At 33.8% G+C, this 25509-nt stretch overlaps 1 protein-coding gene across 1 annotated transcript; it reads left to right on the top strand.

The window, feature by feature from the left end:
* The first annotated feature begins 14445 nt into the window (after positions 1-14445).
* LOC132302644 (uncharacterized) lies at positions 14446-22560 on the top strand. Its single transcript, XM_059799555.1, has 7 exons — positions 14446-14774; positions 14927-15399; positions 18041-18224; positions 18354-18578; positions 18713-18829; positions 21070-21303; positions 22084-22560. Exons 1-7 carry the CDS (start codon positions 14715-14717, stop codon positions 22297-22299), a joined length of 1509 nt encoding a protein of 502 aa, XP_059655538.1. The 5' UTR covers positions 14446-14714; the 3' UTR covers positions 22300-22560.
* The last annotated feature ends 2949 nt before the right edge of the window (positions 22561-25509 follow it).

Genomic DNA, 25509 nt, shown 5'->3' with positions numbered 1-25509 from the left:
TTTAACAAAACTAATTCCGAGTTTCGTGAATTTCAAGGACAGAATTCCTTTTATTAGGGGGGAAGAATGTAATACCCCTAGTTTTCAAAAGGATAAGATTGGAATTTAAATTTTATTCTATGTGCTTAGGTGTCAAATTGTTTTAAATTAATTGTTTTTAATTAGTGTTGTTGTTTGATTATTTAATTTAATTGCATTCCTTTATTTAATTGATTTGTGGATGTGATTTAATTTATGGTTTGTTTTTTAGTTTATTTTAATTATTTAATTAAGTTAGATGAGAATTTAAATTACGTTGTTACAGTCTTTAGGGTTCTGTTGAGTGGTCTAGTAGGTAGAAGCAGAGACAGATTACAACCTATGGGCCGAGTAGGGTTTAATTTAGGTTAGGGTTTCTATCGCAGATTACCATTAGAATTATGTTTTATTTGTGCCTATATATATATGTTTATAGCCTGAAGGAAGGGTTGGAAAACCCTATTCACGTATCAAAACATAGTGTGAAAACAGGGAGGTTGTGAGAAACAAATAGAGCAACTTTGGTGAGGGCTTGGCCGTGGCTTGAAGAACTAACATAGGAGAAGGGAAGAGTGAGCCATAGGAGATTTAACAGTGAATTGGATCACCAGAAAAACTTACAACCACGGCAATAGAGTTTTGAGTCCAAAAACTGTAAAGGTAAGTTCTTTCCTTTCTTTCTCTCGTTGTCTATGTTTTGTGCATCTTTAGATGTTCTCTAGGATTTTAATCAGAGATTAACTGAATAATATATGCTTAATAAGTGCTATATTGTTTGTTTGTATGTCTTTAGATGCATTGATATTGTTTCTGGAAATTGAAATATATCACCTCTTGTTAAAACGTAAATTAATCGGTAATGGTTCTTATGGTTCTGTTGAATGCAAACTGGTTTAAATGTATAACTAGAATATCACTGGATGTATATTAGTCTGTTAGAATCAATTTGATGAAAAACAGAGTGGGTTGAAGCAGCGGGAGATGAAACTGAAAGGCCATAGAAGTTGCAGAGGTAGCAGAGGCTCTCAAAGGGGAGATAGAGCCGGCTCTCCAAGGGGAGATAGAGCCGGCTCTCCTAAGGAGAGAGCTGGCTCTAGGCAAGGGGAGCCGGCTCTCCCAGGCTCCCTTTGTGGGAGAGCCGGCTCTAGATAGTTTAGAGCCTGCTCCACTTATTTTGGAGAAGGCTCTGTGATCCTATGTGAGTTCTGGAACAGTTTGTGCGTTGTTTGGTTCGAATGTGGTTTTCTGAACTGTGTTTTGGGCTGCTGTGATGGTTTTTAAACACTAAGTCATGGAGTATTAAAGCTCTAGGATGCATTAATTTGTTTATATGCCAATGTTTTAAACCGTAGGAAAATCTAAGGCAAGTTGTAGGCAGTTTACGGACTTAGCGGACCGAAATGATTTATTGGTGCAAACTGTGTCTAGAAATTAAAAAGAGTTGGAACATGGATTCCAAACATTATATCATGCTATACTAGAGCCACTTTTAATAAATTAATATCTTTGTACTCAGGGATTTAACAGTAGGAAGGTATATAGCAGTGCAGGTTGTTAACGGATGGAAGAAGTTAAATTGCCTAATTTAGTTTTAGCAATTTAACGGAGTATGTATATATTTGTAACTCTTGTTGTGGTTGCATGCTAGGATCATTTAATTAACAAGTTCGATCTATGCAAATCTTGGATGTTAAATGTTGAATTACTAAATACTTTTCTGCAATGCATGGATTTAAACTTGAAATTTTAATTGATGTAATATTAAGTATTACACTGAAATTATTTGGATTAGGGTTTGAACTTAAATTACTGAACTGGTACTTAAGTTCGGTCAATCTAATTGGACGTTGGCCTGGAATTAATTGAAGAATTAAATAAAAAATTTATGTCAATTACCTGGATGGATGCTAGAATTTAACTTGACGAATTAGTAAACTTTGTCTCGTTTAATTACATGGATGGATTCTGGATTTTTAGTTGATGACTTGTTTAAATTCTGTGTTTATCAACTATATGGATAATGTGGACTTTATTTGATGTATTGCTTATAATGTTACATCATTTACGGATCATTTGCAAGTTATGTACCGGTATGGGACGGTGGCATACGGAGGGACGGATTAGATCAAAACGCTAATCCCTACCCATTCATACATACGGAATGGATTAACTAAAACAGTTAAATCCTACATGGATGCATGTCCTGTCAACTAAAACAGTTGAACGACATAACGGATGGTTGTTTATATTTTTGTAGTAATAAGGATAGGGGTTTAATTAAAACATTTAAATCTTAATTTTATGTCGTGTAATGGCAACGAACAGTTGAGTGGCACTACATTGGTTTGGATGGGAATTTATATATGTAAATTATGGTATCACGATCTGAGCTTGAGTCTCATAGTCGACCGTTAGGGAGCGTATATGCTGTAGGATGCGTAACTAGCTATGCTGGTTGAGGTATACCCTGTTAGGCTTAGGTAGTCATTCCCACTCAGATGCATTTTGCATGTTGCCTTCTATTCAGGTTGAGACCCTCAGCATAGTCTAGTGAGAGTCCTGTAGTGTAGTTATATAAGTATATCTATTTACAGACTACATAGATATGGTTAAGACATCTAGGATGTATTTGCGTATCGGGTTTCTGTTTGGATTGTAGTTAGGATAGAACTTGTTCATGGGCCTGACCCACTATTATTTTTCAGGTAACGGACGGTATCAGGTCTTAGAGCTTGTTCGTGCCAAGCAGAGACGACTACTCACTCTACCGACGGCATAGGAGGTTCCTGTATGGTTTAGCATTGGATTCCTTTCCGGTGATTCGTTTCTCAATGTTGGTTTTATTAGGGGTCCACCAGATGGATTCCCGAGTTGTATTAGAATTAGAAAAGTTGGATGTATCAGATTAATACTTTATTTATAAAATTTTATTCTAAGGTTTTCAGTTTTGGATTATCATTCTAGTTTCTTTTCGGCAGTTTTATTTATTCATGTTTCCTTAATTGTATTATGTGTTCGTTTATTGCTAATTGGTTTGATATCCTCGGGTAATCGGGCGTGGGCCTGGCCAACCCGCATCCGGAAATCCGGGAGTATCACATTCTAAGGCCTTTAGTTATGGTTTCTAACAATTACACCTTCTCGGTTTAAGTGGATTACTGACACTATCTTGCTAAAATATGAATATCTCTGAATATGATTGGAATCTAATAATAAGATTGGTGACATTAGAAATCTGACTCAAAATTTATAAATTTAGGCTCAATAATGACCTAATTTGGATTAGAAATAAAGGAGATATGGTTGTTCGAAGTCAACATAACAAAGTTGTCCCCAAAAACTGAAAGAGAAAGCATCAGGGAGTATCAGCCAACTGACAATGAGGATCATCCAACTAACTACACTTTCAGTCAGCTAACAGTATTTTTCAGCCGGTTGGAACGTGCTCTCAGCTAGTAAACTCTCTGTCCAAGCCAAAAATGGCCTGTCGGTCGGCTGACTTATATCACTAGCCAACCAAAACTTCCCAAGAGCTTTAAAAAATGTCCTCCCAAGGGGCCATGGCCACACAAACATCCTATATCAAGTACATAAGTCTCAATGATTTCCAAATGGTGAAAAATGCAATGTAAGGCCAGCTCGTAGGATCAAGAACATGTCACAGACCATTGTAAGCCAAAAGGGTGTGTGCATTATACATAAAAGTGTGCATAAAAGAGGGAAATCCATTCATTAGCATTAAAATGACCTTATGATCTCATTACAACATTTGTATAGTTTTACAAAAAGGTGAAGGAGAATAGGAAATCACTTGAGAACTCCAAAAAATGGAATGAGTTCCCAAACCATTTCCCTTCTCAAAATATACCTTACATTACCCAAATATTCTCAAAACCAAAATATTACATCAAGCATACTCCACTATCGAATGAATATATTATCCCAAAAGAAATTAAAACAAAACACATAGACCATCCAAGCCAATATGGTGGTGCATCCATGTAAAATACATTCTTACCTGAAAAAGAGTTGAATCAACGACTGTGAGTAATTTAAATTACTCGGTAGAAAAGTGCATTATAAGGATAACTTAGGGTTCATTAGCCTCGCAAGAATAACACGAGATATACAAGTGTGGTACATGCCTCCTAGTCGTCTAATCCAATGGTAGGACAAAGGGATAATGTTAGAACTAGCATTTGAATCAATAAATAAGCAACTGTCTCAAGTACAAATATAAAACAAGAAGTATACAACAATTCCAAAATAATCCAAGTCACAACAGCATAAAAATATCATTTTGGAAACTAAAAACAAAATCATATAATACGGATAACTTGGGCGTACACATACGCCCGATCATGCACTGAGATTATAAAGCTAATTTCAAGCTACTAACCTGCAAAGAACTACCCAAGTGGCCACTAGAGATTTGTCGTTATCTATTTTTTCGGTTATTTCAGTGTAGGGACTCATTATTATTATTTTCAGATTTTATTAGTTTATGGACAGTACTTTTAGTTTTGGATTTAGGGGTCCTTGTTTTACGAGATTCCAGAATTGTAATAAATGTAGTTTAAAGATTTATAAATGTTGGATTCATTTAATATTAGTATTTCATTCCGCCTTCATTTATTTCATTATTGGATCTTGTATTATATGCTTGTTTATTATCAGGTGTGTTATCTTCTCATTTTTATATATAATCCTGACCAACTTATATGAGGAAATTAGGGGGTGTCACACAAAATAGTTAAACTAAGTCTTCTCACGCTAACTATATTAATACAATATTTAAATTTTTATTTAAAAAATATTCTCTTTGCTAAATTTGCAATAAGCTCAAGGAAATATAAAAACAATATTACTATGTAAGAGAATTTGAAAATTTCCACATCATTGAGAGAAAAAAATGATGTAATGATAAGATAAAATTTGTATTGACTAATATAATAGATGTTGCATTTATTTAACAATTAATATAATAAACAAATAATAATCAATACATACATTAAAAAAATAAATATATAATTAATAGAATGAGATGACAAGTATGGAGCCTCTTCTTTCATTCAGGGCTTAATATAATAAATAAATAATATGAAAAATTTCTCAAAACCTCCACTACTTTTAAAAAATATAATTAAATCCCAACCTGTTTCAAAAAACCCTAACACTATTATAAAGTGATCACATTATCCCAATATTCGAGTCCAACCAGTTAACCGGGTTATGAAATGACAAATTTGACCTTACTATTTAATGTTAAATTAAAAACTAAAAATTGTTATTTTTTTAAATTACAAAAATACCCTCTCTCTTTTTTTTTTTTTCTTTTTATTCATTTTTTTACTGTTCTTCTTCCTTGCCCAACCTTGCTGCCGGCGTAGGGTCACCGGACTGAATAGAAAATCTATTTTTGCACAAGGAAGCGGCCTGGAACCATGAATTGACCACCTTGAACCATGAATCACTCACTTGGAACCATGAATTGACCCCTAGCCGGTAGTGATGACAGCGATCTGGATTCTCCATGGACTAGGACCATCCCCGTCCTTCTCTCAAGCCTTGGGTCGCTATTTGTGACTCAAAATTTCCACCGAAGTGACCTACAACGACCAGAAAAAGTGACCAAATTGAACTCAATTGCACGTTGTGCTCAATTGTGCGTTATGTTCCACGGTGTAGCCCAAGGTTTGGGTTTAAGACTCTGGATCAGGTTGGTGCACGATTAGCCTCGACGGGGCTGAAGAAGGATGCGGTTGGTCAGATTCCGATGGTGGTGTATAATTCTGGAGTTAACATTCCGGCAACATACTGCCCAATTTGCCTTGGAGAATTTGTTGAAGGAGAGAAGGTCAGAGTACTCCTTCCCAAAGGCAATCATAGTTTTCATGTAAAGTGCATAGACACATGGTTAGTGACACATGGTGTCACACTCATCATATCCAACATCATGGTGTCACACTCATCATATCCAACATGTAGGCAATTGTTCTTTAAACATCCGTGGAGTTATAATACAGAGGTGAGTGTCTGGTTATTGCAAACACAGTAATAAAAAAGAAAAAGTGTATTTTTGCAATTTAAAAAATAATAATTTTTTATTTTTAATTTAACATTAAATAATAACGTCAAATTTATCATTTCACAACTTGGTTAACTGGTCGGACTCAGATATTGGGGTAATTTGATAACTTTATAATAGTGTTGGGGTTTTTAGAAACAGGTTGGGATTTAATGATAATTTTTTGAAAGTAGTAGGGGTTTTGAGAAATTTGCTGTAAATAATAACCAATAGATTAATAAAAGAAATATATAATTAATATAATGAGATGACTTACTTATATGAAGCATCTTCTCTTATTGAGGCTTAATATATTAAATAAATAATAATCAATATATTAATAAAATTTATATATATATAATTAAGAACAATGATTTGAAGTTCGAAAGTCGGACAAGTTCGATTTATTTATGTGAGTGATGATTGACATTATCATGATCTCATTAATATCCCTGATGTCATGATGACATCAGCCCTTACTCACATAAAATTAATTAAATGTGTTTAAATGTTGGACTCTCTATCATTACTCTATAAAATCGAATGACTTGTATAGGTCTCCTCACCCATTGGGGGCTTAATACTATAAATAAATAATAATCAATATATTAATAAAAGAAATATATAATTAATATAATGAGATGACTTGCATAGGGTCTCTTCTCCCATTGGGAGCTTAATACAATAAAAAAGTAATAATTAATATATTAATAAAAGGAATATGTAATTAATAGAATGAGATAACTTGTATGGGGTCTCTTCTCCTATTGGGGGCTTAATACAATAAAAAAGTAATAATTAATATATTAATAAAAGAAATACGTAATTAATATAATGAGATGACTTGCATGGGGTCTCTTCTCCCATTGGGGGCTTAATACAATAAATAAATAATAATCAATACATTAATAAAAGAAATATGTAATTAATAGAATGAAATGACTTGTATAGGGTCTTCTTCCATTGGGGGCTTAATACAATAAATAAATAATAATCAATACAGTAATAAAAGAAATACATAATTAATAGAATGAAATGATAGCCTCTTCTCCTATTGGTGGCTTAGGCTGCCACCTTAATTGCCAACTTGTATTGATGTAATATGGAAGTTGTATATATTTGACAATTAATACAATAAACAAAACATAATACGGAGTAAATAAATATATAATTAATATAATGAACTGACTTGTATGGACCTCTTCTCCCATTGAAGATTTAGGCTACCACCTTAATTATCAATTTGTATTGACGCATAGAAGAACAGTTGTATTTATTAAGTAATTAATAAAATAAACAATGCATAATTAATATAATAAGTTGACTTGTATGGGGCCACCATTGGGGGCTTAGGCTGCCCCTTAATTGGGTATTTATTTGGTAATTAATATAATAAAAATTTGCATTTTATGATAATAATGAGTTCACTTGTACGGGCCTCTTCTCTTATTCGAATTACCTTATGGTTAAGCGGGCCTTGTTCTCTTGGGTTTAGGTCTCTTAAGCCTGTTAATTTTTTTTGGGTACAAATACTTTCTATTTGGGCTTCAGTGAGTTGGGCCTGGTCTATTTTAAATCTTTCAATACCAAACAATAACTTAAGCGAGATCGGGTTTGACGAATTGTTAAGATCCGAATGGGTTCAAGGTGTGTTTGTTCGGGCAAAATAAGTGCAACCAATGGGTAGTTCAGGTTGAAATGTTGTGTCTAATGGTGGTTCGAGTTGACCCGAACATGGATCAACAAGTCTATCAATACTCCCCTTGGCTGAATTTTCAATTCGTTCATTCAGTTGATTTTTCTCCCTTACTGTTATTCTTATGCCTTTATTAGTTTAAGTGTCTGCCCTGGGCTGGAGTAAAACTCTTACTTTGGTTTATTGAAAAATCGTCATATTCTTAGAAACAATCGTTAATGAGTTGTTCAGCACCTAACGAGACGAAAGTTATCTCGAGGACATAGAATACAATTCTAACCTATTTTATCATGGGGTTAAATATAAGATGCCATTATCACACAAGTTAAAATTTTCTTTTTCATTTTGACAAGAATGCTGATTTTTGCACAGTTGTGCGTGGCCTAGCCAAGAGTTAGTCTAAATCCGGGCCATTGTAAACATGAGCCTCATATTTTTGAAAATTAAAAGAAATATCTACTAAGTAAGTGAATTTGAAAATTTTTATTTAAAAAATATTCTCTTTGCTAAATTTGCAATAAGCTCAAGGAAATATAAAAATAATATCTACTAAGTAAGAGAATTTGAAAATTAAAAGAAAATTGCTACATGGCTGAGAGAGAAAAAAAAAAATGATGTAATGATAAGATAAAACTTGTATTGACTAATATAATAGATGTTGTATTTATTTAATAATTAATATAATAAAATAATTAATATAATAAACAAATAATAATTAATACATACATTAATAAAAGAAATATATAATTAATAGAATGAGATGACAAGTATGGAGCCTCTTCTTTCATTGGGGCTTAATATAATAAATAAATAATTACCAATTACATTAATAATATAAATATATAATTAATACAATGAGATGGACTTACTTATATGAAGCATCTTCTCCCATTGGGGCTTAATATATTACACAGATAATAATCAATACATTAATAAAAATATAAATATAATTAAGGATAATGATTTGAAGTCCGAAAGTTAGATAATTAAGTTGATGTTATTAATATCCCTGATGTCATTATGACATCAGTCCTTACTTATATAAAATTAATCATGTGTCTAAATATCGAACTCTCTATCTTTACTCTATAATTATTAGAACGAGATGACTTGTTTGGGTCTCCTCTCCCATTGGGGGCTTAATACAATAAACAAATAATAATCAATACATTAATAAAAGAAATATATAATTAGTATAATGAGATGATTTGTACAGGGTCTCTTCTCCCATTGGGGGTTTAATACAATAAATATATAATAATCAATACATTAATAAAAGAAATGTGTAATTAATAGAATGAGATGACTTGTATAGGGTCTTCTTCCATTGGGTGCTTAACACAATAAATAAATAATAATCAATACATTAATAAAAGAAATATATAGTTAATAGAATGAGATGAGAGCCTCTTTTCCTATTGGCGGCTTAGGCTACCACCTTAATTGCCAACTTGTATTGATGTAATATGGAAGAGCAGTTGTATATATTTGACAATTAATACAATAAACAAAACATAATACGGAGTAAAGAAATGTATAATTAATATGCCCTCCGTCCCATAATAGTTGTCTATCTTTTCTTTTTGGGTTATTCCAAAATATTTGTCCACTTATTAAGTTTAAATAACATATTTCACAATTTTTCATAAAATACTCTTAAAATTTTAAAAAAATTTAAACTTAATTATATATATATTTAAACTTGAAAGGGTATCTTTGTAATTTTTCAAGGGGATAATGCAATAATTACATGTCCCCTTAAAAAGTTCTATTCCTCATAAGGGACATCTATTATGGGACGGAGGGAGTATAATGAATTGACTTGTATAGGCCTTTTCTCCCATTGATCGAGGACTTAGGCTACCATCTTAATTATCAACTTGTATTGACGTATAGAAGAACAGTTGTATTTATTTAATAATTAATAAAATGAACAATGCATAATTAATATAATAAGTTGACTTGTATGGGGCCACCTCCTATTGGGGGCTTAGGCTGCCCCTTAATTGGGTATTTATTTGGTAATTAATATAATAAACAAAGCATAATAAAAAAAATGCAATTATGATAATAATGAGTTCACTTGTATGGGCCTCTTCTCTCATTCGAATTTCCTTATGGTTGAGCGGGCCTTGTTCTCAAGCCTTTATTCTTTTTAAAAAAAAATACATTTTGCTTCGGTTTGGGCCTTTTAAGCCTGCAATTTCTTTTTTTTTTGGGACAAATACTTTCTATTTGGGCTTCAATGAGTTGGGCCTGGTCTATTTTAAATCTTTCAATACCAAACAACAACTTAAGCGAGATCCGGTTTGGCGAATGGTTAAGATCCGAATGGGTACAAGGTGTGTTTGTTGGGGCAAAATGAGTGCAACCAATGGTAGTTCGGGTCGAAAGGTTGTGTCTAATGGTGGTTTGAGTTGACCCGAACAGCGATCAACAAATCTTTCAATACTCCTCTTGGCTGCATTTTCAATTCGTTCACTCAGTTGATTTTTCTCCCTTATTGTTATTCTTCTACATTTATTAGTTTAAGTGTCTGCTCTGGGAGAGAGTATAAACACTTTGGTTTATTGAAAAAATGTCGTATCCTTAGAGACAATCGTTAATGAGTTGTTCAGCATCTAGCGAGACAAAAGTTATGTTGAGCACATAGAATAGATTTTTAACCTATGTCATCATTGGGTTAAATATAAGATGTCACTGTCACCCAAGTTGAAATTTTCTTTTTCACTGTGACAAAAATGCTGCTTTTGCACAACTGTGTGGGGCCTAGCCAAGAGTTAGTAAAAATCCGGGCCATATTAAACATGAGCCTCATATTTTTGACCCAACATGAGCCCGGCCCATATAGGTATCCAACCAACCTGCCAAAATTTATATGTTATTTGATTAAATCCTTTTGATTTTGAGAAGACAATGTCAAAAGTGTTGCTTATTCTGATTATATACTACCCAGAGTAGTCGTCTAATCGACCAACAAGAAGGCCAACACCGTCGTAGCCCAGCCCACTAGTTGGATTGCTCTCTGTTGTTCTAAAGAGTCCACTCCGAATTCAAACATTTGCACTCACTAACTTCTAATATAACATTCGTGCCATGATAAAAAATAATAATAATCGGACCAATTCTAATTGTATCTGTAAATGTTTATCCATTTGATTTCTTTTCTTTTCTTGTTCTAATCAAATTGATGTTTAAATAATATTATCACTAATAACTTGGAAGTTTCTGGTTTAGACTTCTCTACCACCTCATTATTAGTTAGATGACTTATTACCAAGGATGGGCTGCTGGATGACCACAAATATCGTATTGCTTCTCACAATTCAACCATCCAAGTGGTACAAAAGCATACAAAAAGCATATATATATATATATATATATATATATATATAGTACAAAAGAACTTATAGTAAGTGATCAGAACTTGAATTATTCAAAGTTTTTGAACCACATCATTAGGACAAAAAAATTGGGTTACCAAGTTAATGAACCAATATATATATATATATATATTGAAAATTTGACCTTGTTATATAGTGGTTACACCGAAAAGAGGAATTGGTTGATGTGACTAGGAAAAATTGTTTCTATTATTATTATTTAATAAATACATAAAAAATTTGCTCTGCAACAAAAGACATTACATTACTATCATCTTCCATCATTTTATTGGATGATAGGTGATCTTATTGTCGACAAACACCATTTGTAAGTAATGGACATGTGAAGCCTCAACATAAGCCCTAGCCTAACCCCTCCTACAACTTAATGATTCCAATCCAAGCATGCTTGGTCAAGTTGGTTGGATTAAACTCGGTTTATTATTTAGAACACACGAATTCCTTAATTTACTTGAGGAAGAAGAAGTTATACCATTGATCGGGTTGATTTTGTTCAAATTTATCATCATTTTTACTATTTTAACATTTTCCGATCTAAATTGATCACGGTTAAGAAAATTCAATCTAAATACAACCTTAAAATAAGTTATTCAAAGTCATTCAAAGTCAAACTCCCTCCAAAATAAAAAATAAAAAATATAAAAAATTTCTAATGTTGAATAAATGTATGGAAATAATGTTCCAACAAATGTGAAAATAAAAAAATTCTCGCCCCCCTCAAATCGTACAAAAGAAGACTTGGACTTTAAACCTTACTTTTGGAAGCATTCCATTTAGAGAGAAAGGTCAAATAAAACTAAATACTTCAATATTTCTATCCTTAACCGCCTTTCATAAACTTGAGAGATTATTATTGTTTGGAGGGACTCAAACCCCTCCCCTCTTCTTTGGAGAGGGGGAGATTATACTATTGAGCCAAAGGCCCTTTGGTAACTTGGGAGATTATCAAACACTTTTAGTTATACAATTATCTTAAATCTTCTTTTATATTAAGAAAACACATACGAAAACTTTTATTATAAAAAAATTAAGTATAGTTTATACATCTATAAGATAATAGTTACTCAAAATGACAATATATTCTGCCTTGTTGGGTACTCCACCTGCCCTCGTCCCATTTAGAATGGTTATGATTGTGGTTAAATGGTTTTGGGCCGACGATGAGAGTTAAGATTGAAACTCTGCATGATAATGGGATAGAGATGGAGAAATGTCATTCCGCATATTTATAATGATAAATTATAATTTTATCCTGATACTTTATTTTTATATTCCATAATATTAAGTATATATTAAACAAATTTGATTTATCCCAATCACTAAATATCATTTTGCATTAGTTTTATTAATTTGAGAACTCCAACGTATTGTTTTGATGTTCTTGTAATAATATTAAGTCTCAAGTTCCGATTGAGAAATTGAATCTTGTTTTTATCCGAATAAGAAAAAAAAAAATATTATAATAGTTGAAATTTTGTTTCATTATTTACTTTCATTATATTCATAATATAATCACGAAAGTACTTTACAAAAATTGGCCTCACTTTGTTTAATAAATGATTTTGGATGAGATGAGATAGCTATACTAAACGGTGATAGAGATGTCGTCCCCCTCCCCAAACTAGTTTCCTTATCACTATCAATGAGTAAGTATTCTTTATTGATAACACATCACTTTCAGTTATTAATAAATAAATAACACATTTGAAAAGTAAAAGAAATAAAAATCGAGTCAATAGCGACTAGTTTCCTTATTGATTATTTTCTTAATTTTATAATTATATATGTATTTGTGATTGGAGCGCGGTGAATATGACTCACTGAGGGGTTAAATATTGTCAGTAATATTAGATCAATGTTATTTTCATATTAGAGGGTTAGTGGGCAAATTGGCAGAGGAGATAACCATTGCCATTTGGGGAAATGTAACATGCCCAAGCTCTGCTGGTAACTAACCACAATTGGATGGTATTAAAGTTTGTTCTGTGTTCCTGATGTGGACAATTGGAACCCAACAGTCACTTTCACACACTGGTAATATGTGGATAATATGGCAAGGAAGAGAATATGCACAGAAAGTACTGAGTTCTAGAACCATAAAAGTAAAAAAACACATTGACAAGGATCAAAGAATACTTTTCTTTCATATGAGCCCATACAAATGAACCAAAGTGGATCCTTTCCTAATAATTTCATTAATATCAATCATTTTGTCCACTAGACGTATAATAAGAATTTAAACATAAATCCAAATAATCTATCATTTCAATTATTTCCTTGACCACCGTAATGAGAAATCCACACACGAATATTAACCTTGTATAATGCAAATTGGTTTTAAGAATGGACAAAATGTTGACTTACCTCATTTATTTATTTTTTAAATCTTCCTTTTTAGTGTTCACTGGTCTGCAAAGGAGGGGCGAGCACAGAGTAGGCATGGCAACGGGACGATTCAGGGCAGAGAAGGGTCTATAGAGTAGGGATGGTAACAGGACGATTTGGGGCGGGTGTACCCTCCCCCTCCTCCGCAAATGTTTAAAAACCCTCGCCTCGTCCCCTCCTCATTCAAAACAGCTTAAACGCACGTGGGGGTAATCCGGAGCTAAAAACTATTGAAACTTTTTCTCCTCAATTTTTTTTTTTTCCTCCAATACAATTATAGAACTATTGAAAAAATTCATAAAAAATAGCCAATCAATAATTTAACATAAAAATTTAAGAATACGAGTGTTCTTAGTTCGTAAGGTTATGCCGCTCTCTAGAACGACTGAAAAAGTGAATGAATGTGACTTAAGATTTATAGAGCTAACTATATATATTAATAACATAATGATAATTTAATAATTTACCTACCTAAATGGGGGCGGGACGACTTCCTCACGCCTACGCCTCAAATCAGTGCAAATTTTTATTAATAAAAATTATTCCCGCTCAAATTAACTAATGGACCCCAAAAATTACTATAAATAGAATGGGATGGCGCGGATACCTGTTTCCACGGTACAAATTTCCATCCTTAGTTTAGAGACCTAATGGATCTATTCTCAAAGTGTTGGTTTTCATTCAATTTTTGCCGGTATTCGCAAAAGTAGATAGGGACGGGAATTTTCGGTGAAATGTGCAGAGATCCAAAATAATACTTAATTTGAAAGAGTGCAGGGACCGCACTCTTTGTAATTTTATTTATTTAAAATTAGAAATTAATTTTTTTACATATAATTATTAAATAATAAATTACACTTAAATTCTTCATTTTGTTTTTAAAATTTATCATTCTCTCTCAATCAAAAAGATTCTCAGAGAGCCGTTTTCAGTTTTCTCCACTCCATTTCTAGACGTCTCAATTACTCTATATTCAACATTCAAAACCCTAACAAATAGCCATTGACCACTCTCTCTCCCTCTGGGTCCTCTTGTGGTCTTCTCTTATGTATTTCTCTTTCTAATTCCCTAACTTATATCGATCTAATCAAACGATGTTCCTCCTCTCCTGTAATCAAATCCTCACAGTCCGATCAATCATACCATGAGCGACTCTCAAAGCCTCTCTTCCTCCGATGACTCTTCAATCAACGCCGCCGAACAGGTTCACACTCTCGATCATCATCCCTCCGAACCTTTCACTTCAATTCATCATCAAACAACTTCAAAATCCAAAAGTTTTATGTTTCAATCTCGCTATATAAGTTTTTATATATATTTATGAGTCTAATTATTACCGCGTGTGTTGAATTTTAGAATATGGGGCGAAGTCGAAGAAGTGCCGATGCTAATCACTCGCTATCTTCAGAGTTGACTCCCGAGGCTTCGCGCCATTGGCGGGATGTGTTCTGGTTAGGGGTGTTTTTGTTGCATTTGATTGGGTTAGGTTTCATTCTTGGGGTACTGGGGCTTAATAGATTTAAGAAGAAGGATAGGCTTAACATTGATAAGTACACAAATGGGTTCCTCGAGAATCAATCGGGTTTAACAGAGTATTACTGGCCGTTATATGCTGTTGCCGCCGGAGTTGGGACAGTTCTTGGAGGGGTTTGGTTGTTGCTGCTTGGTTCGCGCGCGAATCAGATGATGAAAGTGTCAGTGCATATCTTGACCACTTATCTTGCCGTGGTTAGTGTTTTGTGTTTTTGGGCACAACAGTTCTTCTGGGGTGTTGCATTTGCTATTGGTGCGGGGTTGCAGTTCTTGTATGTTATATCAGTCATCGACAGGTAAAGTCTTGACCTTTTGTTTGTATATGCTTTATATTGGTATTCTGGCAATGGTTAGAGTGGCCATGTCTTGTGGGATATATCGTGCGACCCTATAACAAGGGCAGAAATGAATTATGAAGGAATAAGTTCACTGGATTAGCGTTATGCAAAACCCTTTTAATTGAATATGGGAATCTTTAAACTTACAACACTACATTCTGAAGATGTGGATTTTGTGAAGCAGAAATATGTACTATATGTCACTTGCTCTTTGGCGATGCTCGAGCATTTTTCATATGATTTGTCCAATTCAATGTTAAATTACAATCCTTAGATTCTATTAATGGGGCTGGTAAAAGATACTTGATAATTTATGCCAGTAGGGTATAATTTTGTATCATGTTCTTCTTCATATACTTAAGATTCTAGAAAATTGTTTTACTTCTAGAGTTCTCAAAGTTAAACTGAAATTCAAAGTATCAAACCTAGTACTCTGCACTTAATAATTGTTCTGGAATTTAATTTATGGACAAAGAATACTTTGCAGCCTGGCAAGTCTTTGGCCAACCAGACGGTTGCGTTTTAAGTATGCTTCTTCTCATTACATCCCATCTTGCTAATATCCCTTTGCGTTGTCTTACTAGTGAGTGATTCCTGTCGAGATGGTCCGCCTCTCATACATTGAAACATTTTAGAGTGGCCAAACTCCAAAGTGAACCAAAAATTAGATGTTCAAAATATTGCTCAATATGTGAGAAGAGGATTTCATAGTTCTTAAAAGATAATGCATGTAGTCAAATGTTTTTTTTGAATTTAGCATAAGGTTTCCATTTTTTTTTAGCTTGGAATAACCCTTCCAAACTCATTCACCAACATTCATATTCTTGAAAGGGTTGCTTGAAAAGTTCTAACATTTGTATAAATATAGATGTATACTTTGGTGCATCATGAAGTGTGCTATGCATACTTTATTTCCAGAGAAATTAACAAATAGATAAACATTTGATGGTGTTTAAAATCTGATTAGGTTGTCTGATTGACATTATTTAAACCCAAGAATCACTGCTCAACAGAATTATTTGGTGTGGTCGTGGGACTCATAGTAGCTTTTATCTGATTATCATTTTGTATCATATTAATTTTTTAATTTTAGGGTGGGAGTACTCGATTATCTTTCATTTTAATGCATATGTTGCTTCTTTTCTTGTAGGGTGTATATATTCTATGGGGCAGGATTGACTTTTACCTAGTCTAAGAATAGTTAACTTTTAAATCCTTTTTTAGTAACTTGATGTAAAGCTCCTTTTCTATCAATCTAACCATTAGATTATGCACCTTTATAATGTTTTTCCATGTATGTCAAATATCAAGTAAACAGAGATAAGTGTCCTATCCTTGTATTCATATTTCTCTTGATAAAATCTTAGAATGAAATTGTAAAGTGTGATGTTTATGAGATATATGAATATTTGTTTAATTTGATTTTTTGCATGCATGATAAACATGATAATAACAATCAATTCAAAGGTTCGATTGTCAAAAGATGACTCCCATTAAAATTTATTGTCAAGGATAAGATTAAGTTATTCTTACGCCGTGTAAAAGGATTGTTCACCATTATTTATTTATTCTATGTCAAGCAGAAGTTGTTGCTTTTGTGATCATTAATGCTCCTGATTGTGAACGTATATAACTGCTCAAAGTAGTTACAGATTGAAGTTACTTCACTTCTAGTAATGGATCATTACACTGATGGTTTATCTTCTAGTCCAAGCCTCAGTAGTTTTTACTCTCTAGTCATTATCAAGTATCGATTAAACATATTTTGGCTTACAAAGACCTTCCAGAAAGTTCAAGCAACCTTGCTGAATTTTTGCGAAGTATGAGATCTCTAAGAACATATTTGCTTTTAGTGGTTGAAAGGATGTCGCTTTTGGAAATGAAGGATATTAGTTTTTACTGCTTCTTGAAAATGGTTCGTATTTTACGCAATTGCTGAAAAAAGTTTTAAAAAGTAAAACAGCTGAACACTTATCAAAAAAAAAAAAAAAGTAAAACAGCTGAATATGTTATAGAGTATTTTCACTTATTCATTTCTGGAAACAGGACAGTTCTTTTTTTTTTTTTAGTTGATAGGTATCATGCTTTGGCTGATTATTTCTTTCTTTTTTTTTTTTTAAATTTTTTTTCCAATATTTTGTGTTAACCTAGTGAATGGATTTATTTTATTTTTATTATTCCTTCTTTTTTTGAAATATGTACCAAGGGTTCTAGATATTTTCCTATTGCAAAATGCTATTTTCATCCCATTTTGGAGTATATTGTGATTCCCAGTGATGTTCTACAACCTGTTGTAAGACACATAATAGTCCAATTTATCTGGAAACTAATTAACAATTATTTTTTTGTTACTTCTACCAAATGATATATTTGTAAATGTGAAATCGTATCGCAATGAAAACTGGATGTGTTTCCCCACATGTCAATCTGAAGAATTAGATTGCATTGTCTAACTCTGTTTTTCAAAGAATAGTTGCTTTCTTCTGATGCTATGTTATTCTAACTGTCCTCTCTCTTTCTAGAATTATGAATATATATGGAAATGGCCTCTTAATTGAACTGTTTGCAGTTCTCCTGATTCTATATTGTTTTTGTGTAGACTTCCATTTACCATGCTGGTGCTGCAAAGAGCTGTGAAGATGGTATGGAACCTTCCTGACGTTATGAGAGTAGCATATGCATCCATGTTAGTCATGCTTTCATGGCTAGTACTGTGGTCTTTTGGATCAGCTGGTGTTGTGGCTTCAAGCATGGGTGATGGTGGACGCTGGTGGCTTCTTGTGGTGAGCTGGCAAGTTTTGTTCTTCATTCCATTTAGTATCCTTGGGTTAATGGCTTTTTTGCGAAAAAGTACTATTTTAATACACTTTAGCCAATGACTTAAAAAAATGCTGTTATTTGTATATATGCAGGTGTTCTCGGTTAGTTTGTTTTGGACAGGTGCAGTGCTCTGTAACACCGTGCATGTTATAGTGTCTGGAATGGTGTTTCTTGTTCTCATCCACGGTGGTCGAGAAGCGGAATCAATGCCTCCCAATCCACTTATGAAATCTCTACGATATGCCGTAACAACTTCTTTTGGCAGCATCTGCTATGGATCACTTTTTACCGCTGCTATCCGGACATTGCGATGGAAGGTAGACAAACTTTCATTTGCTTTGCTCTTAAATGGCCTGAAAATTAATTTTACATGTGGATTGTTCATAGATAAGGTAGTTTTATAATTGTGGAAAACTATGATTAATGTTGCAGTTTCATTGAATATTTCCAGATTAGAGGATTCAGATCTAAGATTGGTAACAATGAGTGCTTGCTGTGCTGTGTCGATTTTTTGTTTCATCTGGTGGAGACTCTTGTTCGGTTTTTCAACAAGTATGCCTATGTCCAGGTAGTAATTCCTTCTTTTTGTGGTAATTTCACACATATCATATATATGACAAACAGTCTTAAGGTTCTTGTAACATCCCACTTTTGTTGACCACTGATAATATTTCTATAGAGTGTTAAAGGAGATATTCACAGGCTATATATTCTTTTCACACCACTGCGAGCTCAGACTATGTAACTGAGTTATTACAGTTTTACAATAACCTTATAAATAGATGTATTTCTTACAAATTATACAGTCTGATTGATTATTTTTCAAATTATCAGATAGGGGAAGAAAAATAGAACTTCTTTTGTTGATGTGGTTGCTTGAGATATTGTCAAGTACTATAAAATGAACTTTCACGTTACAAAAGAGATCTCTTTTGCCTTCCTGATGATATTTTCATAACCTGATGATATTTTCAAGATATGAAGCCTGAATTTTGTGGCGTTCATTTCTCACCTGAAATAAGTTCTTCACATCCTTTTGTGAGCATGACACGACTCTTCTGTTGGATTTTTTTTTCTTTCTGGGAAAAGAAGAAGAATATTCATCTAAAAAAAAAGAACTACCATTAAGACTAAGGCAAGGATACATAGACAAAGAAAGATGAGTAATCTTACACAATCCCAATGAAAATGAAAACTACATAACACCAACGCCAACACCAACACCAAAGAAGACAAGCAACTACCTTTTCAAACCAAATACGGACCACTCAAGTCGAGCAACTATAGTTATGGAGAAGTCTAGAATGGAGGCTGCCAAGGTTTGGACAAGTGGTTTACATCCTCAGTTCTCAAAATTTCTAGGTTCATGCGTCTATTTGTACAGTACACGAAACATAATGGATGAACAAATATTAGAGATTGGTTTGTCCCATGGAGGAAAATTGTGTTGGAGCCTACAATTAATTTGATCAGCGTTCTTTATGGCACAATGGTTAATAACTGCGTGGAGTATTCTCCTTTGGAAATTGTTTGGGTCAAGGTGAAAACAGAAGAGATATTTATAGAACATCAATGATGATCCGTGCCTCGAATAGTAGCATGAATCAACATTTGAAACCTGTGGTGCTGAATATGTATGTGCTATAGTTTCTTACCAACTAATGTTGATTTACTACAGGAAAAAATAAGAAACACCTGAACCAGAAATAAGACCATTTCGCTATATGAATAATCTGAAATTTCTGTCTTTTGGTTGACTTGGTTTTGCACAGAATACATTTGGAATAAGGTTTTCTGAGGCATCTTTTGCATGCATCTAAATTCTTTTTATTTTCTTCCGTTTTCTTTTCTTTTCTTTTCTTTTTCGTTTTTAATCTTTTTCTTTTGAATTTTTTCTTCTACTGCTTTGATATGAACTAATCAAACTTGGTCTGTGGTATGTGTAATGTGGTTCATGGATATGATAACCTGTTGTTGATATGGAGAGATAATTCTTGTGTTGTTCATGCCATCATGGGAGGTGTTAGATCAATTTAACCAAGTCTACATTGAGGTAATACTAGGAGAAGAGGAAGACCAAAGTTAACGTGGGCAGAGTTAGTAAAAGAAGGATATGATAGCATGTTGTTTGACTGAGAGTCTGAGTCTATGGACTTAGAGCGGAATGGAAATATAAGATTCATGTAGCTGACCCCAAGTAGTTGGGAAAAAAGGCTTGTTGTTGTAGAGAGGAAAATAGGTCAGGAGCACTGAGTCAAAGGTGTTATTGGCATTGTATGCCAAAGATGCTGAAATGGCCTTCACTGTGGTTTGCCAAGATTGTGCCGTACATCATGGAAGGGGGTGGGTGCGAGAGCTGGATGGACGGAAATATACTCTTCCCCAATGTCTTGATAGCCCCTCAAGGACACAAGCCCCATTTAATGAGTCATTTCTTGTCTTTCAAGCACTGTGAGAATTTCACTCTTTTTTCTTTTCTTTCTGTTTCACAAATAGTACTAGATGGATGTTTAAGGATTGGGTATGGGCTTTTGGTTTTCAGGGTTTTTGGAATGTAAAGTTTTTCTTGTTAATTTTTTTTCTTAAAAAGTACCAAGGGTTCTAGCTATTTTCCTATTTCAAAATGTTTATTGTGGAACTTCATCATTTATGTGAGAAAGGATAATGGCTTCTTCTTCTGGAAAAAATGATCTTTTTGAGATATTATTTAATTTCTTTAAAATTTGAGTCAAGTTATTAGGCATCAGTAACTGTAATTCTCTAGAAAGTGTACAGCTTAGCATGATTTGGAACCTCTGTTCCCTTCAGATTGCAGTGTATGGAAAAGGCTTTAATCACTCGGCAAGAGATGCCTGGGAGTTGTTCCAATCAACTGGCGTTGAAGCACTCATTGCCTATGATTGTTCGGGTGCGGTTCTACTGATGACCACTCTTTTGGGTGGGCTTATTACAGGAACTTGTGCAGGTGTTTGGGCAAGGATTAGATCTCCTGACAGAGTGATTATGGTGGGGTCCACTTGCATGTTGATGGGGATGATCTTGGTAAGTTTATCATAGTTTTTCCTGCTTCATTAAAAGGATTATCCTTTTACATTGCTGTTTCCTGGTTGGACTGTAGCCAGAATTATTAGTTTTATAAAATTAATTTATGGTTCATACTGATCATTTTTCCTTTTATATTCTTTGATGTGTGCTCAGAAGTTGGGGTTTAGAATAAAAGTCAAGAATTATAGGGATTGCCTGTGATTCTTGAAAATTGTAGTGTTATGAAATCTGTTTGATTATTCTGCATTTTCTTCTTCTACTGAGATTGGTAAATTTACTCCTTCAAGGCAGCAAATTTTTAGTCTGTATCTTCCTCTTTTTTTCCAACAGGTGGAAATTTTTTAGTCTATGAAGCATGAACTAAGATTTGTTAGTCATTACACCTGAAAATTTCCAGGATGTAATTTCTGTATAAATAATTGGCGTTGCATTGACTCTGCAGCAATTATGTTGAACTGTAGTAGCTTTAGTTCAAAAGACATTGCCGTGAATGTAGTAAATATTTTAGCAGTCAGCATTTTGTGGTTATTCCTGATTTCTTATGAGTGCTCCCCTTCAACACTAGATTAAAAAATACCCTTGTATGGAGATTCAGGCTGCCGTCTTGCCATATATTTGACCGGTCAATTTGGTATATTCTTAGTCTTGTTCTATTTTCAGTTGAATTTTTTTTTTTGCATGATATGGATTTGGAGGTAAATTACACAGTACCTTGGTGCCACCATTAGTCTGATTTCAGCCCAATGCTTACGGTTTGGTATATTTGGTTCTGTCCAGGTGGGACTGGCGATGGTTGTGGTGGAAAGTGCTGTTACATCCATTTACATCTGTTATGCAGAAGACCCTTTGTTGATACATAGATGGGATGCTGAATTCTTCAACCAGATGTCGGAGACACTACATCAGCGCCTGCAACACCGGAGTGCACGAGCAAGGGAAGTATTAACCCACAGTCGGTTTGATGGCCAAGTAGAAGAAACACTCCGCGTTTGAAAATTGTGTGTATCTGGTTCCATTCTGTTTTATTCATGGAAGTGTTGAAAGGGCTCCTTCTCTCTTCCTTTTTATCTGTAATTTTGCTGTCTTAAATTATGATCTCTGAATTGATGATATAGGATGGGAGTGTGTAGGGCATTGTAAAGAGGGTTTGGGGTTGTGGAGTAGTCCAATGTGTCCCTAACCCTAAGAAAGGGAAACTGTAACCAATGTTGACTTTGTTTTGCATCTTCAAATCATTGTATTTTTGCTAAAGAATTTTTGTGTTTGTTATTCTGTCTCGGTATGGATTTTGATTATACCACAAACAAGAAGACCAGAGAGCAACATAAAATAAACGCAGTCAAACAAACTTAAAATTAAACCACCATGTAAACCGTAAAAGAAAATAAGTAATGCTATCAAAAAGTTTTAACTTTTCACATTTAATTATTGGATTAATTATTTAATATATTTTTTAATTTAGTGGTTGAATGTTAAAAACTCATGACTCTTGTGACAAAAGAACTCTTTTAATAACATTATTCGAAAGAACGTCAAAAGAAACTAACCCAACCCAGATGGATCTCAAAATGAACCTAATCCAACCCAGATGGACCTGATATGTCTCTATTGCATGCGCAAGCGCCATAGATATACATGGCAGTAAGTGGGAGCTTTGAAACAATCTTTTTCGGATATGGATCCGAATATGAAAAAGGTGTAAAACGACACAACAAATTAAATTGTTCTGAATATGAAAGGTTTAAAACCACATAACAAATTAAATTGAGAATGGAACAATCTTATAAGGAGGATGCAATAACAATATAAAAACTTTTTTTTTTCCTAGTTAACAATATAAAGATGTTACAGTATCTGAATTTTGTTATAATATGTAATCGTGTTGTATTCTCAAAATAAATGTGTTTGTGCAAGTGTTTGAATCAAAAACAAGTATCTTGCATGCTCAATCTAAAATGTGCAAAAGTCATCTAGTGCATTAGGAGTTGAGATTTTGATTAGGGGAAAGAAAACTCAAAAATGTAACTATTAATTGATTTAGCTATTATTTATTATTGGTTCTCGTTCTTTTGAACTTTTTTTTTTAATTATTATTTTCTTTCACCGCATTCATTCATACGCACCTTTTATCTATACTTGAGTTGAAACTATTTCGCTCCATTTTTTAAGATGAAGAGAGATTATACTATTACCATTATGCTAAAAACATATCTTTGCATCCTTCATACTTTTACCACTTTTGAAAGTGGTGGTGGTATTGATGGTCAAACAAAAAAATTATTATTTTAAAAAGGCTAAGAGTGTTAGTAGATGCAGAGAGTCGAAACATGACGCTCTAAAGCCCATTGGAAGCACTAAATTGGCCAGCTATTATCCATTATGTGGTAAATAATAATTTCTACAAAACATATATAAACCAAGTATTTTTCTCTTGTTAGGCCGACCTTGGGAAGCAACAAATTTTGCGACAAAATGCATCCAATCTCGACTACTCATATTGGCTGTTCTCCAAATACATATGGACACCATCATATGATCATATTCCAATTTACATTTTTAAGGTGATTGACTAAGGTAGCTGATTCATTGCACTCGAATCATTTCAAGTACTTGAAATTGTTGTTACTAATTTCATCATGCTTTTACAAATGAATATATTTTGAGTTATTACTATGTATTTACTCTTCCGTCTTCTGACCCTCACAAGTTGAGAAACTGTTGCATTTTTTCATTCATTCATTCTTGTTCCCCACTGCCCTATACGTTCTTACTCTCTCATTGTTCCTCTTTCCTGCAAAACCACAATTCATACAACAATCAGTTCAATTCAAGATTTAAAAACACAAACCGAAGTATTTCTTTAGTTTTTGTTGAGACATGCTATTCAGACCTAATAATTCATTCGAGAGTTTCTTATTTATTGAATGCATTAGATAAGATAAAAGTTTTAACATTATCTCGAGTGCATTCAATGTTTAAGATTTCTCGGCCAAAGTATATATTTAGTTTTTGTTGAGACAATGCTATTCAGACTCAATAGTTTAATTCAGAGTTTCTTATTCATTGAATGCATTGAATAAGATCAAATTTTTTGTCTAATCCAATGCATCCGGTGAGTAAGATTTCCCAGCTAGACTATTAGGTCCCTAAGAATTCAATTTCGTTGAAGAAGGACGTACTTACTTGGCCTATATCTTCTTCTGGATTTGACAATATGAGGTATGAATACCCCAGTTCCATTTCCATTTCCATTTCCATTCCCATTCCCATTCCCATTCCCATTCCCATTCCCATTCCCGTTGTTCCTCCACAAGTTCAGAAGCCAGGTGGGCACAGAATCACCATTCTCATTTTCCAACCAGCTGAAACAGCTTCCGGGCGGTACTGCAGCAATGCTTGAGCAATGTTTGGCCACTCCCATGGAGTTTGAACAATACTTTTTCCCGAGAAAATCATCATCATCCTCTTCTTCTTCGGTCAGAAGCAAAATTCGCCTTCTGAGCTCGGCATAGAAAACATCATTTTGATTGGCTTCAGCTTCAAGAGTACTGGAGTCTGTTTCCAAGTCCATATTGGCCTGAATATTGCTGTATAAGTCTTGGAAGTCCATGAAAGAGCTTGAATGCTTGAGTTGAAAGACTTTACAGATGATAGCTATATGGAGGGATAAGTGGAAAGAAGGTACTTTGTTTGGGGTCAATGGTCAAAGTCCATGGAAGGTGGTCTAGTCGCCAAATGGATCCAAATCCAAGGAATATGTCTAATTTTGTACGTTAGTGCCATATCTGTATTGACTTCTCTATTAATTTTTACTTCTAATTTGGTTTAACTATCGTTTGTAGAGGAGACTAATATAATGGATTTGAGAAAATGGATGATTATGCTTGTGTCAGTATCATTTCCAATTAAGCATCACCTGTTTCACATGCACAAATACACACACACACACACACACACATGCAGATGACTGCTCTACTGCAGATGCCACCTGCCATTTTAATATTATTAATGCAAGACCACAAAGGCCACATTTGCATATTGTAAAGAGCCTGTACCGTACGCCAAAGCTCTATCTTTTTGGCCTCACGAGGGAGGCCTCGCTCCAGTTAGATTGGCTTCTTTCTACGTGCCTACACTGTTTAGAGGAGGGGTCGCTACCCTTCACTCTCTTGCTATCATGGAAGTACCTCGCTCCAATTGGAT

The sequence above is a fragment of the Cornus florida genome, unplaced genomic scaffold (assembly GCF_030987335.1).
Source record: "Cornus florida cultivar Cherokee Brave unplaced genomic scaffold, ASM3098733v1 CherokeeBrave_3.0.0_Hap2_Chr04, whole genome shotgun sequence".
NCBI classification, from domain to species: domain Eukaryota; kingdom Viridiplantae; phylum Streptophyta; class Magnoliopsida; order Cornales; family Cornaceae; genus Cornus; species Cornus florida.
The sequence above is the reverse complement of the archived record's forward strand: the minus strand, read 5'-3'. Positions and strand labels throughout refer to the sequence as shown.

Excerpts from the sequence above, each read along its gene's own strand:
- LOC132302644 (XM_059799555.1), top strand. The coding sequence starts at position 14,715 with ATGAGCGACTCTCAAAGCCTCTCTTCCTCCGATGACTCTTCAATCAAC. Across the intron at positions 18,225-18,353 it reads GACGCTGGTGGCTTCTTGTG|GTGTTCTCGGTTAGTTTGTT; the intron begins GTGAGCTGGCAA and ends GTATATATGCAG. Across the intron at positions 21,304-22,083 it reads TGTTGATGGGGATGATCTTG|GTGGGACTGGCGATGGTTGT; the intron begins GTAAGTTTATCA and ends GGTTCTGTCCAG.